This window comes from Hyla sarda, chromosome 9 (genome assembly GCF_029499605.1).
Source record: "Hyla sarda isolate aHylSar1 chromosome 9, aHylSar1.hap1, whole genome shotgun sequence".
Lineage (NCBI taxonomy): Eukaryota > Metazoa > Chordata > Amphibia > Anura > Hylidae > Hyla > Hyla sarda.
In genome coordinates, this window is record NC_079197.1 from 2,419,112 (window position 1) to 2,436,038 (window position 16,927).

Here is a 16,927-nt window from a genome sequence, read left to right on the forward strand (position 1 = left end):
CGCAGCCTCCGACAGAAATAGCGCAGCCCTCTTATCTGAACAACCGAGAAGATTCGCCATTTATTTATTTTATTTCTTTTTCATTTTATTTTGTAAAGTCTGAACAAACTTTTTATTTTGGCCACTAATAGCGACCAGCACAGCGCCCCCTAGAGGTGGTCACCCGCACACCTGAATTAGGCCTCATTCACACCTCATAGACAATTAATTTATAGGACGTTATTCACATTTATATTTTTCGTTACCAGCGTTCTCGCTCCAGTAGATCCGCATTGCTGCCATTTTTGGTTTCTTAGCCCCTAGAAGTCAATGTGTTGTATTTAAAAACGCACATTACATGTCAAAGTTTACACGTCGCATTTAATCCGTTTTTATTTTATTTCTATATAGAAATGTAAAAGAGGCCTTACAAGCTGTGAGGTTCTCCAGCTGTTGAGAACTACAACTCCCATCATGCCCTGATAAATTCCCATCTACATTACAGTTGTGGTCTTCAATCTGTGGCCCTTCAGCTGTTGCAGAACTACAACTCCCATCATGCCCTGATTAACATCCATACAAATTACAGCAGTGTTCTTCAAACTGTGGCTCTCCAGCTGTTGCAAAAACTACACCTCCCAGCATTCCCTGACAATCACACTTTTTAGAGCATACTGGGAATTGTAGTTTGTCGTTGTGTTGTCTGGAGAGGTACAGGTTGAAAAACAGTGCTTTAATGTGTAAAGGGCATGCTGGGAGTTGTAGTTCTGCAACAGCTGGAGGTACTCTGACTGGGAAACACTGTCCTATGCCACCTAGGAAGTATTGTTCTGTATCAAAACTACAACTCCCAGCATGCCCGGACAGCCAAAAGCTGTCTAGGTGTGCTGGGAGTTGCAGTTTTGCAACACTTGGAGGCTCCCTGGTTGGGAAACACTGTCCTATGCCACCCAAGAAGAGTATTTTTCTGTTGCAAAACTACAACTTCCAGCATGCCCTGACAGCCAAAGGATGTCTTGGCATGCTGGGAGTTGTAGTTTTGCAACAGCTGGAGACACCCTGGTAGGGAAACACCATGGGAATGGAGTTTTCTTCTGTTGCAAAACTACAAATCCCAGGCTTTTCGGGCTTGCTGGGAGTTGTAGTTTTGCAACAGCTTTAGGAACCATTGTTGAAAAACACTGCAGTATAGTGTTACATTTCCAACGCAATCGCTACAGCTGTCCTGCCTGTGTACATGTCAGTCATCATATCATGAACCAGGAGGCTCAGGAAGAACAGACAGGACAGTAAACAGATAAAAACACCCCAAGAAAGTATCAAGAAGAAAAATAACCGACTTCAGGTTCTCATGTTATCGGCGCCAGGACCTAACTACATTACAGGGATATAAGAGAAGAGGAAGAGCAGGATTAAAGGGGGCGGCCGACGCATCAGCCAGAGTCACTTATAAATCTCCCGAAACGCGCTTCTCTGCCGAGACGCAGATCATCTTGAGCAATCGCGGTCGTGAGCCTCTCGTACTGCAAACCTCAGCGACCGCAGGATTCTGGGGATGAAAGGTCCTTAAGGTTGAAAAGTTTAGAATCAAAGGATTTCCCCAATGAAGATCCCATTAAGATATTTATCTAATTCAGACTGCAGGGCGCGCGCTCGGCGGGCAGCACATGGTTGTGATTTGCGGCTGGAGCCGGGCAGGACGCTCGCTTTACAGGCTTGATGGAAACGTTTCCCGTAACTCAATAACAACCTTAAATTCTTTTTAAATGCGTTCCGAAACGCCGTCGCACAGATACATTTTACGCTAGTCTTTATAGAAATGAGAAATTTGTCATTTAAATCGGCTAAGGATATGTCATATTAAACCGGGGTCAAATAAGGGTCAATAATGGCCCCAGACCCCTCCTGACCCCACAGAACAGCTACAAATAGTCCTAAATATTAAAGGGTTATTTTTCCTCCGAATCATCTGGTGCCAGAAAGTTCTAAAGATTTGAAAATTACTTGTATAAAAAAATCTTAACCCTTCCAGTACTGATCAGCTGCTATATGCTCCACAGGAAGTTGTGTAGTTCTTTCCAGTCTAACCACAGTGCTCTCTGCTGCCACCTCTGTCTGTATCAGGAACTGATAGTAGGAAGAAATCCCCATAGCAAACCTCTCCTGCTCTGGACAGTTCCTGACATGGACAGAGGTGGCAGCAGAGAGCACTGTGGTCAGACTGGAAAGAATTACACAACTTCCTGTGGAGCATACAGCAGCTGATAAGTACTGGAAGGATTAAGATTTCTATATAGAAGTAATTTATAAATCTGTAGAACTTTCTGGCATCAGTTCATATAAAAACTATATCTATATTTAAAGGGGTACTCCACGGCTCAGCTTTTGGAACAAACTGTTCCGAACGCTGGAGCCAGGAGCTTGTGACGTCGTAGCCCTGCCCCCTCAATGCAAGTCTATAGGAGGGGGTGTGTCACGCCCCCTCCAATAGACTTGCATTGAAGGGGCAGGGCGTGATGTCACGAGGGGCGGGGCTATGACGTCACGAGCTCCTGGCGCCGGCTCCAGAGCTCGGAACAGTTTGTTCCAAACGATGAGCATAGTGCCCCTTTAAATATAGATAGGTTGTGGGGGGTCTGAACACAGGGACACCTGTCGAGCCCTAGAATGAAGTGAAAATGTAGCGCCGAATGAACTAAGTGGGTAGCACGTGCGCGGCCACCGTTCCATCCATCCCTTATGGGCCTTCTGAACGTTTCCGAACACAGCGTCATTGATGTCATTGATCAGAAAGCACATAGAGATGACTATAGCGGTGGCCCCGCATGCGCGGACCGTTTTAGTCCTTCAGGGGTGCATATTTACTTTGGTCTGGGAAGTCACCTGTCAGCAACTTTAACCCATTGATGTTCAGATATGTTGAAACCCACCATCCCGGGCGGAAATCAGGATGCCCCCATACTAGATGGTCCCCCTATTTTGATGTTTATCTAATGTATGTGGCGGCGGGAGTTCGTGACGTCATAGCCCCACCCCCTCATGCCGCCACAATCCGCCCCCTCAATGTAAGTCTATGGGAGGGAGCGTGACAGACGTCACGCCCCCTCCCATAGACTTGCACCGAGGGGGTGGGGCTACAATGTCACGAGCTCCTGGTGCCGGCTCCAGCGTTCAGAACAGTTTTCTCCAAAAGCTGAGCAGCGGAGTACCCCTTTAAGGAGGAATAGCAAAAAAAATTAAATAAAATAAAAACAACAAAAACACAAAACCAAAAAATACAATCTTGGACACAGAACGGAGTTTGAATAAAGTTTTTGCTGACCTGATGCGGGGAACAGTTTTGCACCACAATGTAGAAGTGTACATTTTTGTTTTACCATTAGAAATCCTATTATTTTTAACAAAACCCAATAAACTCCACTAAATTTTACAACAAAAAATGGAAGTCAATGGGTGGTGTAAATACTTGTTATAACTTCTGTGTACAAACTGGAGAGAACAAAAAGATCCTGAAGCCTAAAAGACAGATGAGTGTGGAGAGTGGAGGCAGCCATGTGTATCTGACAGCAGCCAGGACGGTAATACAGCGCAGCATGAGGGGGGGGGGGTGACCCGCTGAACCCTGACCCTGCACAACACAAATCAGCAGCGATCACAGGATCAGCCACCAGAGAGGTCACGGCCCATTAACTATGAACCTGAGCGTGTACGGCTTGTGTCTGCAACACCCAGGAGCCGCAACATCACACCTCCAGAGATTTACTGAGGGGCTGCGGGCCAGGGGGGGGGGGGGGGGGGTGACACAGAGCTACCTATAGGGGGGAGGGGACCTGCAGGGGGCCACAACCCAACCAGAAAGGGCAAAAGACCTCAACAGGCACTATAAACAGTATTATACAAAACATATATAGGAGCAGTATTATAGTAGTTATATTCTTGTATATAGGATCAGTATTATAGTAGATATATTCTTGTATATAGGAGCAGTATTATAGTAGTTATATTCTTGTATATAGGGGGCAGTATTATAGTAGTTATATTCTTGTATATAGGAGCAGTATTATAGTAGTTATATTCTTGTATATAGGAGCAGTATTATAGTAGTTATATTCTTGTATATAGGAGCAGTATTATAGTAGTTATATTCTTGTATATAGGAGCAGTATTATAGTAGTTATATTCTTGTATATAGGAGCAGTATTATAGTAGTTATATTCTTGTATATAGGGGGCAGTATTATAGTAGTTATATTCTTATATATAGGAGGAGTATTATAGTAGTTATATTCTTGTATATAGGAGCAGTATTATAGTAGTTATATTCTTGTATATAGGAGCAGTATTATAGTAGTTATATTCTTGTATATAGGAGCAGTATTATAGTAGTTATATTCTTGTATATAGGAGCAGTATTATAGTAGTTATATTCTTGTATATAGGAGCAGTATTATAGTAGTTATATTCTTGTATATAGGAGCAGTATTATAGTAGTTATATTCTTGTATATAGGGAGCAGTATTATAGTAGTTATATTCTTGTATATAGGAGCAGTATTATACTAGTTATATTCTTGTATATAGGGGGCAGTATTATAGTAGTTATATTCTTATATATAGGAGCAGTATTATAGTAGTTATATTCTTGTATATAGGGAGCAGTATTATAGTAGTTATATTCTTGAATATAGGAGCAGTATTATAGTAGTTATATTCTTGTATATAGGAGCAGTATTATAGTAGTTATATTCTTGTATATAGGAGCAGTATTATAGTAGTTATATTCTTGTATATAGGCGCAGTATTATAGTACATATATTCCTGTATATAGGAGCAGTATTATAGTAGTTATATTCTTGTATATAGGAGCAGTATTATAGTAGTTATATTCTTGTATATAGGAGCAGTATTATAGTAGATATATTCTTGTATATAGGAGCAGTATTATAGTAGTTATATTCCTGTATATAGGAGCGGTATTATAGTAGTTATATTCTTGTATATAGGAGCAGTATTATAGTACATATATTCCTGTATATAGGAGCAGTATTATAGTAGTTATATTCTTGTATATAGGAGCAGTATTATAGTAGTTATATTCTTGTATATAGGGGGCAGTATTATAGTAGTAGTAATAGTATGGGTTTGTGTATATTCAGGTTATATTGTCATTAATTGGCTCCTATAAAATATATGACTGCTCAGCAGGGGGCAGCACAGAGGAATGCTCCTCTCAGGATCAGAGAATATATAATCAGGGCCACATCCTGAGGAATGACTGATGGGAACTATTCAAAATAAGGAAAAGTGATTTAGGAAAATTAGCTTTCTAAGACGTCTTTGCCAGATGACTTGTAAAAAATTGCTCTTCCGTTCGTGTTAATATTGATACAGACCGGAGCTTCTCTTTAATTTCCTAATTTTCCGCCCTTCCATTTATTTATGTTCTGTATGATGACACTTCCAGTCTGCCGCACACTGTTTTGTCATACACTGCAGACCTTTTTGGCAGGCGCAGAGATAAATATGGCCGCCACCTTGGCTTCGTCTTAGAAAACAGTCGGGTAACCAAGCAACCGGACAATTTTAGAAAGTTGGCAAAACCGGGAAGATACCAAACAGCAAACACAGGTGCAAAAATCTGCCTGATCATCGCGCTCCCCCCCCCTCATCCCTGTGCATCTGCTGCTGAGGGGAATTCTGGGAAAATAACATGCAAATTAGCCAATGTTTTTAATCTCCGTCCAAGTTCCATTTGCTGCAGTAATCAGATTGTAAGACGCAGCGGGATGAGATAGGACGAGTCGGGGAGATGGTCTCGATGGCGGCTCTGACCCTTCATATTTTATGTATTACACATCTCTACTCTGTGTTTGATGTTTTGCTCTCTGTAGTTTCCAACACGTGCGCCCATCATGGGGTAGTTGTGGCCGCTCCCCCCCCCTCGTCCTCTACTACAAATATGTGGTTGAGCAACATTTCCTGTGTTTTAAGTGAGGGACAACCTCTCCCGGCCGGCCATGGTGTCGCCCATGAACCTTCTGTGCACCCGGAGCCCCGCAGGCTTCTCTGTCCCACTTATGGCTGAAATCCCATAGGGCCAATATAAAGAAAAAACATAAGCAAAATAAAGTGTAGGCAAAGAGTGAGCAAATCTGAGAAAAGCAGAGACACAGACGGGGCGGACGGAGATGTGAGAAGAAGAAGGTGTTAATCAGCTAAAACTCACAGACGGCCAGTAATGGAAAAAGAAAAAAAAACGAGAGAAAATAAGGAAAATAAAAAACACTCAAAACAAAAACATTACAAAACAGTATAAAAACATACAAAAGAGGAGCGCTGGATATACACAGAGTGTGAGGGGAGACATCGTGTCTACAGCGCGGCCTACATCAATATATACAAAACATAACACACAAATCACACATGCCTACCGTTGTACGATACAATGGTAGGATAGTCACAGAACTTTCCCTCTAAAAGAAAAAGACAAAAAAGAAACATAATCAGTAAAATGTTCGTGTCCCAGTGACAACCATTACAGCAGCTATTGTGACAATCAGGGTACAGTAAATGCAAAAACACACACAAAAAATTGTATAGATTTCGGTGCAGATTTGGTCAGGGATTTTCAAAATAGTCCACTGGTCAGCTTTCGGAACTAAATGTTCCGAACGCTGTTTTCGCGCTGCGGTGGTCGGCAACGCCCCCTCAATGCAAGTCTATGGGAGGGGGCGTGACTGTCATCACGCCCCCTCCCATAGACTTGCATTGAGGGGGCGTGGTCAACCCCCAAAGTGGGAAAACAGCGTTGATGAACAAAATGTCTGGCTGGCCAGTGGAGTAGCCCTTTAAAAAACTACACAGATGTTTCTTTTCTTCATTGACTTATGGTATTGTTCACACTACGGAAATCCTGAGCAGAATTCGCTTGCAGCGGCCGTGCATTGATGCCCATGTGATTTTGCTGCACAGGTTACATGACAGGCGTTCTGTAGCAAAACCTCCAACAGAATTGGATTCCACCAAAAGAATGAACATGTTAATTCTTTCAGCAGAATCTACCTGGAACTTCAAGTCAATAGGACAACACTTAAAGGGGTTCTCCACCATAAGGTGATTTTAGTATGTACCTGCCAGGCAGTAATGGACATGCTTAGGAAGGATCTGCACTTGTCTTGGGGCTAAATGACTATGTTGTGAGATTACCATAACACTGGGGCTATCTTTTTTTGAACTGGTATTTCCTGTTTGAGTTTTCTTCTTTTGCCTACAAATCCCATAATTCCATTTTCCTCCCTCTCACACATCAGCCACCCCACCCATTGAAACATAAATCAGCTGCATCCATTCAAAAGACCTGTGGTTTTCAATCAGAGTGCCTCCAGCTGTTGCATTAGTTGCAGATTAATCTCTCTCCCACCAAGCGATCGCTCCACCCATTGAAGCAGACAGGCTCCCTGCCATCAGCTGACTAGTGAGTCAGGTCTCGGCCGCATTGCAACCTGGGAAAAATCTGAGACCCGAGAAATTTTGCATGCTGGTAAAAACAAATATTTAGGCGAAAATCACAGAATTGTGAGAAAACGGTCACACGCAGGTACAAAGACTATATTCTGAACTACACTAACTCTACAGCCCCTGTAGCATAGTCAAATAAAAAAAATTAAAAAATGAAAGCGTATCTGTCAGATCACCAAAAAAAAAATAGAAATATTAGACGTTGCTCAGTGTGTACATCTAATTTTTATGTGTCTACGACCTATATTTCTCTCAGAATTACCTTTATTTACTTGCCATCATTTGCTCAGTGAGGTTTCTGTCCATGCAGAGGAAGGGGGGAGTGTCCCTCTCTTCTCCTCACTGTGATGACTCCTCCCCCTTCCTAACTCTGCTCTGATTCACAGAGGGCCCTGGACCTGCATGCAGCCCTGTCAATCACTAATGGTGTCCATGATGTGTCGATGACCACTGGACACTGCAGGACTACTATGTGTCCCAAGAGGCAGGGGAACCCCTAGTGGCCACTTTGTTTAACTGGCTTTTTGAGTATGAAATGCTGAACATTTTCTGATAAAAGCAATTACAAAACATATGTTATAAAGCATGCAAAAACAATATCAAAAGTTTTTGTGTCTGACAGTGCCCATTTATTTTCTGCCGATTCAGTCGGAGGCTGTAGCATGCTGAATCCGCCCGGGATTTCCTTGTGTGAACAGACCCTAATTCAATTGTGAAAACCTGCAACAAATCTGCAACATGAATGGATAGTATTAGAGAATTAAAAATCGGTACGGCAAGTTACTTTCGGCATGGAAATTTACTGCAGTTACTGAGCATCGAAAATCCGAATCAGGTTAAAATTCTGCATGGAAAATCCACAGCAAACCTATTGAGTCTGCATTTACACTAAGATACACAGTCAATTCTGACATATAAGGGATAAAACACTGCATAACCCTGCTGTTCAGGACTCTGGGAAAGCTGTATGACAATTGCTGCGGGAACGGTAAGGTTTCCTTATTGGCTATTGCTCCAAATTAATAATTGCATTGAATTTATGTTTCTGCTCACTGGTCCCATCTCTTATGGTCTATACATAAATTCGGCAGTCATAGTCCAGCATTATAACAGTTTTCACAATAAAAGGGTTAAAGCGATGGCGGGCGGGTGGGGGTTGTCAGTCTCCCTGTGACGACAGCCAGCACGCCCCGGTGTAACATTTTCCAGATGTGGTAGACAGAAGCAGACTTGTTCCGTGCACACTGGAAGCTGAGATTGCCCGGAGATAATTGGGAATTCCTGAACGCGGGCCAAAGTCTGCTTATAGACCCTTGGAAGACATAGGACACGTCGCTGCTAGGGAAACCGCAGGGTGGAACCGGAGAGAGAAGGATCCTAGAAGGATCTTGTTTGTGGACAGAAGTCTCCGTCATGCAGGTAGAAGACGGAAATCACCAAACTAACCAAACGGCTAATAATCAGCCGGAAAACATAATAAGATGTATCACAAAGGAAAAAGAAACAAAAACTGCAGCCAAACGTGTACTCTACAGTATATTATCAGAACAAACACTACAGTGTGCACCAACACGTCTGTCCCCCCTGCAACTGCAAAAATAGACAAAGGTACAGATAGTACTGCCTTCCTGTAAATTATAGATACAGATAGTACTGCCTTCCTGTAAATTATAGATACAGATAGTACTGCCTTCCTGTAAATTATATAGATACAGATAGTACTGCCTTCCTGTAAATGATATAGATACAGATAGTACTGCCTTCCTGTAAATTATATAGATACAGATAGTACTGCCTTCCTGTAAATTATAGATACAGATAGTACTTACTGCCTTCCTGTAAATTATATAGATACAGATAGTACTGCCTTCCGGTAAATTATATAGATACAGATAGTACTGCCTTCCTGTAAATGATATAGATACAGATAGTACTGCCTTCCTGTAAATAATATAGATACAGATAGTACTGCCTTCCTGTAAATGATATAGATACAGATAGTACTGCCTTCCTGTAAATGATATAGATACAGATAGTACTGCCTTCCTGTAAATGATATAGATACAGATAGTACTGCCTTCCTGTAAATGATATAGATACAGATAGTACTGCCTTCCTGTAAATTATATAGATACAGATAGTACTGCCTTCCTGTAAATTATATAGATACAGATAGTACTGCCTTCCTGTAAATGATATAGATACAGATAGTACTGCCTTCCTGTAAATTATATAGATACAGATAGTGCTGCCTCCCTGTAAATTATATAGATACAGATAGTACTGCCTCCCTGTAAATTATAGATACAGATAGTACTGCCTTCCTTTAAATTATATAGTACAGATAGTGCTGCCTCCCTGTAAATTATATAGATACAGATAGTACTGCCTCTGTCTGTAAATGATGTAGGCACAGATAGTACTGCCTGCCTGTCTCTCCCTATATATGATGTAGGTACAGATAGTACTGCCTCCCTGTAAATAATGTAGGTAAAGATAGTACTGCCTCCCTGTCTCTCCTTATATAAGATGTAGGTAGAGATAGTACTGCCTCCCTGTAAATTATATAGATACAGATAGTACTGCCTCCCTGTAAATTATAGATACAGATAATACTGCCTTCCTGTAAATTATATAGATACAGATAGTACTGCCTCCCTGTAAATTATATAGATACAGATAGTACTGCCTTCCTGTAAATTATATAGATACAGATAGTGCTGCCTCCCTGTAAATGATATAGATACAGATAGCACTGCCTCCCTGTAAATTTTATAGATACAGATAGTACAGCCTCCCTGTAAATGATATAGATATGGATAGTACTGCCTCCCTGTAAGTTAGATACAGATAGTACTGCCTTCCTGTAAATTATATAGATACAGATAGTGCTGCCTCCCTGTAAATGATATAGATACAGATAGTACTACCTCCCTGTAAATTATATAGATTCAGATAGTACTGCCTCCCTGTAAATTATATAGATACAGATAGTACTGCCTCCCTGTAAATTATAGATACAGATAGCACTGCCTCCCTGTAAATTATATAGATACAGATAGTAATGCCTCCCTGTAAATTATATAGATACAGATAGTACTGGCTCCCTGTAAATCATGTAAAGGCTTGAGAAAGGCTTCATTGTGAGGCTGAAACGTCGCATTGACTTGATGGGTGAATAAATACACCATTTTTTCTGCCATTGAAGTGCCGCGTCTCTTTTTTGGAGGTCTGTAAATCATGTAGATACAGATAGTGCTGCCTCCCTGTACATTGTATAGATACAGATAGAACTGCACCCCTGTCTATACCTGTACATGATGTAGGTACAGATAGTACTGCCTTCCTGTCTCTCCCTATATATGATGTAGGTACAGATAGTACTGCCTCTGTCTCTTTCTGTAAATGATGTAGGCACAGATAGTACTGCCTCCCTGTCTCTCCCTATATATGATGTAGGTACAGATAGTACTGCCTCCCTGTCTCTCCCTGTAAATAATGTAGGTAAAGATAGTACTGCCTCCCTGTCTCTCCTTATATATGATGTAGGTACAGATAGTACTGCCTCCCTGTCTCTCCCTGTAAATGATATAGATACAGATAGCACTGCCTCCCTGTCTCCCCCTGTAAATGATATAGATACAGATAGTACTGCCTCACTGTCTCTCATTATTAATGTATAGGTTCAGATAGTACTACCTCTCTGTCTCTCATTATAAATTATGTATCTATTAATAGTACGGGAACTCCAATATAAGCCAATTTACATTTACTTGGCCACAAAGGGCATATAAGATACGGCAAGTCACAGACATCACTCACTGTGATCAACGCTATATATAGAACATTTTCATAGAACAACGCTGGCTAAAAACCTCTGACAAGATACACTAAACACAATCCACAGCAATATCCATTTCTATGACCAGATTCAATGGAAGTAAACATGATGGCCATGTTATGGGGTGAGGGGTTCAGCTGGGTCACATCTGTGGTCGTCCCTAGATACACGAATATCAGAGGTCACTATGTAGCCATCAGACAGGGCTTCACCATTCATACACATGTATAAGTCCAATAAACAGACTTATACATATAAAACAGCATAAACAAGCAATAAAGTAAGAGCCGCAGCCTCTCGGTGTAATGATTAACCGCAGGACGTCTCCTGTACTAGCACAGTTCCTTGCACTGGAATAGCACAAGTCACAAGGACACGGCCCCTCTGACTCTGCTACGTCATCCGCAGGTAACCAGCCCCATCAGAGTCCGTCTGCCTCCTAATATGGAGGGCAGTGATGACCAATCCGGTCAGCTGTGGGGTCTCTATACAATATACACCCCGGTTATACGGAAATCCAAAATATATCAAGAGAAGAAAACAGCTAAGATTTCCTGTGGGTCCACCTACCCAAAAACCCGAAAACCTAATAGTAAAGTTAGAAGACTCTGCCCCCACTGTCAGGTCGTTCGACTATGTAAGATAAATGGTGGTCTCCTTACTCTCCACCTACGGATGATGCCAAGGAGAGAAGGGTCAGGCGTGATGGTAGGCCCGGGAACAGAGCGGTCTGGCAGCGGCTTTTCCCTCCTTTTCCCATAGACAACATTTGGCGGTACATGTGTATGGGGCGGCCGCCAGAGGTCACTGTTGGCCAAAACAATGTTCTGCTGACAGTTGGGCTAAGTTCACATTGCTGCTCTCTTCCCTCCCGTTCTGCTCTTTTTTTCTCACCGGACTTCCCTAAAACATGTCGGAGCACAACTGACTCCACCGGGGCACCACCGATTGACTTAAATGGGGTCCACTGGGGATCCAGTAGTTTAAAGGGGTACTCCGCTGCTCAGCATTTGGGACAAATGGGGCAGGGCAGGGTCATCAGGGGGCAGGGCTAGGACGCCACAAGCTCCCGTACTCCGCTGCTCAGCATTTGGGAGACGCTGGAGTCGGAGCTCGTGAAATCATAGCCCCACCCCCTTATGATGTCACGCCCCCTCAATGCAAGTCTATGGTAGGGGGCGTGACAGTTTGTTCCAAACGCTGAGCAGCGGAGTACCCATTTAACAGAGAAAAAAAAATTATGCATGCAGGGATGAGAATCCTTCAGGTGTCCAGATGTCTGCAACACAACTTTGGGGTATAGAGTTATTGAAGGTGTACTTCGGAGAAATAACATTCAAATAAACTGGTGCCAGAAGGTTATACAGATTTGTAATTTACTTCTATTTAAAAATCTTAATCCTGCCAGTACTTATCAGCTGCTGTATGCTCCACAGGAAGTTGTGTAGTTCTTTCCAGTGTGACCACATTGCTCTCTGCTGCTACCTCTGTCTTTGTCAGGAACTGTCCATAGTAGGAGCAAATCCTCATAGCAAACCTCTCCTGCTCTGGAAAGTTCCTGACAAGGACAGAGGTGGCAGCAGAGAGAGCTGTGGCCAGACTGGAAAGAACTACACAACTTCCTGTGGAGCATACAGCAGCTGATAAGTACTGGAAGGATTAAGATTTTTAAATAGAAGTAATTTACAAATCTGTTTAACTTTCTGGTACCGGTTGACTTGAATATTATTTCTCTGGAGTATCCTTTTAATTACTCTACCCCTTAAAGTCGTGTTGCGGACATCTGCACACCTGAAGGATTCTCATCCCTCCTTAAAGGGGTACTCCGGTGGAAAACATTTTGTTTTTAAAATCAACTGGTGCCAGAAAGTTAAACAGATTTGTAAATTACTTCTATTAAAAAATCTTTACCCTTCCAGTACTTTTTAGCAGCTGTATGCTACAGAGGAAATTCTTTTATTTTTTGAATTTCTTTTTTGTCTTGTCCACAGTGCTCTCTGCTGACACTTCTGTCCGTATCAGGAACTGTCCAGAGCAGGAAAAAATCCCCATAGCAAACCTACGTTGCTCTGGACAGTTCCTGACACGGACAGAAGTGTCAGCAGAGAGCACTGTGGACAAGACAAAAAAGAAATTCAAAAAATAAAAGAATTTCCTCTGTAGCATACAGCTGCTAAAAAGTACTGGAAGGGTAAAGATTTTTTAATAGAAGTCATTTACAAATCTGTTTAACTTTCTGGCACCAGTTGATTTAAAAAACAAAATGTTTTCCACCAGAGTACCCCTTTAAAGCTTCACCATGTGTGGCATAAACTTTACAACCTACATAAATCGTGTTACAGAAACCTGCGCCAATAAACAGAATTCGGTTTAATCGTCCCCCGATCCCGATACAAATGTCTAACCGTCGCGTTACACGTAGCGAGGGCTCCCGACGGTAAGCGTCGCACTGCCGGTAAGGTAGACGCTCTGCTTTGACAGACGAGTGACAAACTCTTTCCTTGGATAAATGAATTTTGTTTTACACTTAAATTTACTACTTTACGCATTAAAAGAAGCCATCAATCAGCGCTCGGCGCGATCGTCTGTCAGTGTCGCTGAATGGCTCTGGCGGAGCCGCTCCGTCCCCTGTGGCGCTGACACACAAATCACATTGAATCATTTAATAGGGGAAAAGCAATTACGCTTGTGAAATAAACAGTTATTAGGAGCGGTAGTGAGGCGAGTCACTGCGGATCGCAACGCGGAATTAACCCCTTAGCATCACTGACATACCCATACACCACTGGTCTCCCTGCTGCTCCAAAACTACAATTCCCAGCATGCCCGGACAGCCAATGGCTGTCCGGGCATGCTGGGAGTTGTAGTTTTGCAACATCTGGAGGGCCACAACTGCCATACAGTACATACTCCGTCTACCCACCATTACTTTCACTTATCTCCTACCATGACTACTATATTTTTTATATTCTATTTACACATTTCTTTATTTTATTTTCTGTATACTGTATCCCTATTGGGTGCAGCTATTTTGCTTGTGCTTCTTTACAGCAGCCACATGGACCATAGGAACCTGTAGTCTGGAGGTGAGTGTAGCAGACATGCTCTGTGACCGTTGCGGGACAAATAGCTATGACCATCACATACTGACTGCTATAAATGAGTGTAGCGGACATGCTCTGTGACCGTTGCGGGACATATAGCTATGACCATCCCCTACTGACTGATATAGGAGAGGGTAGTGGGTATGCTCTGTGAACTGTGAGGGGCAAAGGATGAGCTGTTCCAATCACCTATATCAGAAAGTGTTGTTGTCATGCTCTGTGACATGTGCAAAGATCATCGTGTATTGTAGGAGAAGGAGGTGAGATGTGACCATTTCCTATAATCAATAGTGGATCCTGTGTTTATATTATAATATATTTATATATGTAGATAGATAGATATATAGGTGTTACCTATCAGTATAATCCTGTCTGTGATGATGAGGAGGAGACTGCTGAGAAGTGATCTCTACAGAACAGGAGGTATCAGTCTATAGTGAATGGTGGATCCTGTGTTATCTATATATAGGTGTTACCTGTCAGTATAATCGTGTCTGTGATGATGATGAGGAGACTGCTGAGAAGTGATCTCTACAGAACAGGAGGGTCAGTCTATAGTGAATGGTGGATCCTGTGTTATCTATATATAGGTGTTACCTGTCCGTATAATCCTGTCTGTGATGATGATGTGGAGACTGCTGAGAAGTGATCTCTACAGAACAGGAGGGTCAGTCTATAGTGAATGGTGGATCCTGTGTTATCTATATATAGGTGTTACCTATCAGTATAATCCTGTCTGTGATGAGGAGGAGGAGGAGACTGCTGAGAAGTGATCTCTACAGAACAGGAGGGGTCAGTCTATAGTGAATGGTGGATCCTGTGTTATCTATATATAGGTGTTACCTATCAGTATAATCCTGTCTGTGATGATGAGGAGGAGACTGCTGAGAAGTGATCTCTACAGAACAGGAGGTGTCAGTCTATAGTGAAGGGTGGATCCTGTGTTATCTATATATAGGTGTTACCTATCAGTATAAGGCTGGGTCCACACTACGTTTTGTCCCATACGGGAGCGCATACGGCAGGAGGGAGCTAAAAGCTCGCGCTCCCGTATGTAACCGTATGCGCTCCCGTATGTCATTCATTTCAATGAGCCGACCGGAGTGAAACGTTCGGTCCGGTCGGCTCATTTTTGCGCCGTATGCGCTTTTACAACCGGACCTAAAACCGTGGTTGACCACGAATTTAGGTCCGGTTGTAAAAGCGCATACGGCGCAAAAATGAGCCGACCGGACCGAACGTTTCACTCCGGTCGGCTCATTGAAATGAATGACATACGGGAGCGCATACGGTTACATACGGGAGCGCGAGCTTTTAGCTCCCTCCTGCCGTATGCGCTCCCGTATGGGACAAAACGTAGTGTGGACCCAGCCTAATCCTGTCTGTGATGATGAGGAGGAGACTGCTGTGAAGTGATCTCTACAGAACAGGAGGGGTCAGTCTATAGTGAATGGTGGTGGATCCTGTGTTATCTATATATAGGTGTTACCTGTTATGCCTAACACTATGTATAACATAAAAACGTGATTAACCATAGGACACATTCCAAGTAATGTAGAACTCACTCAGGGACAGAGCGCGCACCCAGTGATGGATTTCTCAATGCTCCAGGCTACACAACAAGCCGTCTACAAAATACAAACACTAAGGAGACCCTGAAATGTCATAAATCTCTGACTACAAACATGAAATAAAACAGTCACCTAAAAATAACTAAAAACTTCTGAGAGGAAGATTTTCTGGGCGGCGATAACAGAAATCGAACTCCCCATGACCGACGCAGGTAGAGCACGAAAGCAGGGCCCAGATCAGCCGCATGTCCCCCCCCCCCCCCACTTATTTTGTACAGTAGTTATTTTTGTGTGATTTCTTCTATCGCCGTCAGCACCACCTTACAGTACGGGCTTGGCTTTACCTAGGGCAGGGTTCCTTATTTGTTTGCAGAATCAATATAGAATATTATATAATCAGGCGCCAAATGAGGAGACGAGGGGGGGGGGGGGGGGGGGGAGTCAACCGCCCCCATTTACTATTTCTGTTTTGCTAGAGTCCTTTCCCAACTTGTTCATTTTTTACTATATTTTTATTTAGTATATTTAATTTAAGGCACGATCATTATAATTATTTTGCACACTCTCAAATTTGGCGCAGCCTAACAGGAAAACCCGACCGAGTAAATGCCGACGAGCCAGTAATTGTATTGTTAATTTATATTTTAATAAAGGACATGAAACATTTTTCTGGAAAAAATTATAATCCAAGTCACATTCAGAATACCAATTAATAAAAAAAAATAAAAAAATTCCAGATATTTAAAATATGCGGAATAATAAACACTGTATTTTCGCATGTATTTTAGCACACAATAGGTGCCATTTATTTACATTTTTGCACAATATTTAGGGCAAATTTTAAGTGATTGCTTCTGCTCTATTTTTAAAGGGGTACTCCACTGGAAAACATTTTTCTTTAAATCAGCTGTTACCA

General features: G+C 42.3%; 1 protein-coding gene across 8 annotated transcripts in view; it reads right to left on the reverse strand.

Annotated features, from left to right (window-relative positions):
- Positions 1-16,927, reverse strand: part of RXRA (retinoid X receptor alpha) — a 237,002-nt gene that overhangs the window by 142,796 nt on the left and 77,279 nt on the right. For all 8 annotated transcript variants that reach the window (XM_056537919.1, XM_056537920.1, XM_056537916.1 and 5 more), the window contains exon 2: positions 6,409-6,450. Coding sequence is in view for 4 of the 8 variants with exons in the window: in XM_056537916.1 (XP_056393891.1) it covers positions 6,409-6,450 (42 nt within the window). In the remaining 4 variants the exon portion in view is untranslated. The remainder of the gene's footprint in view (positions 1-6,408; positions 6,451-16,927) is intronic.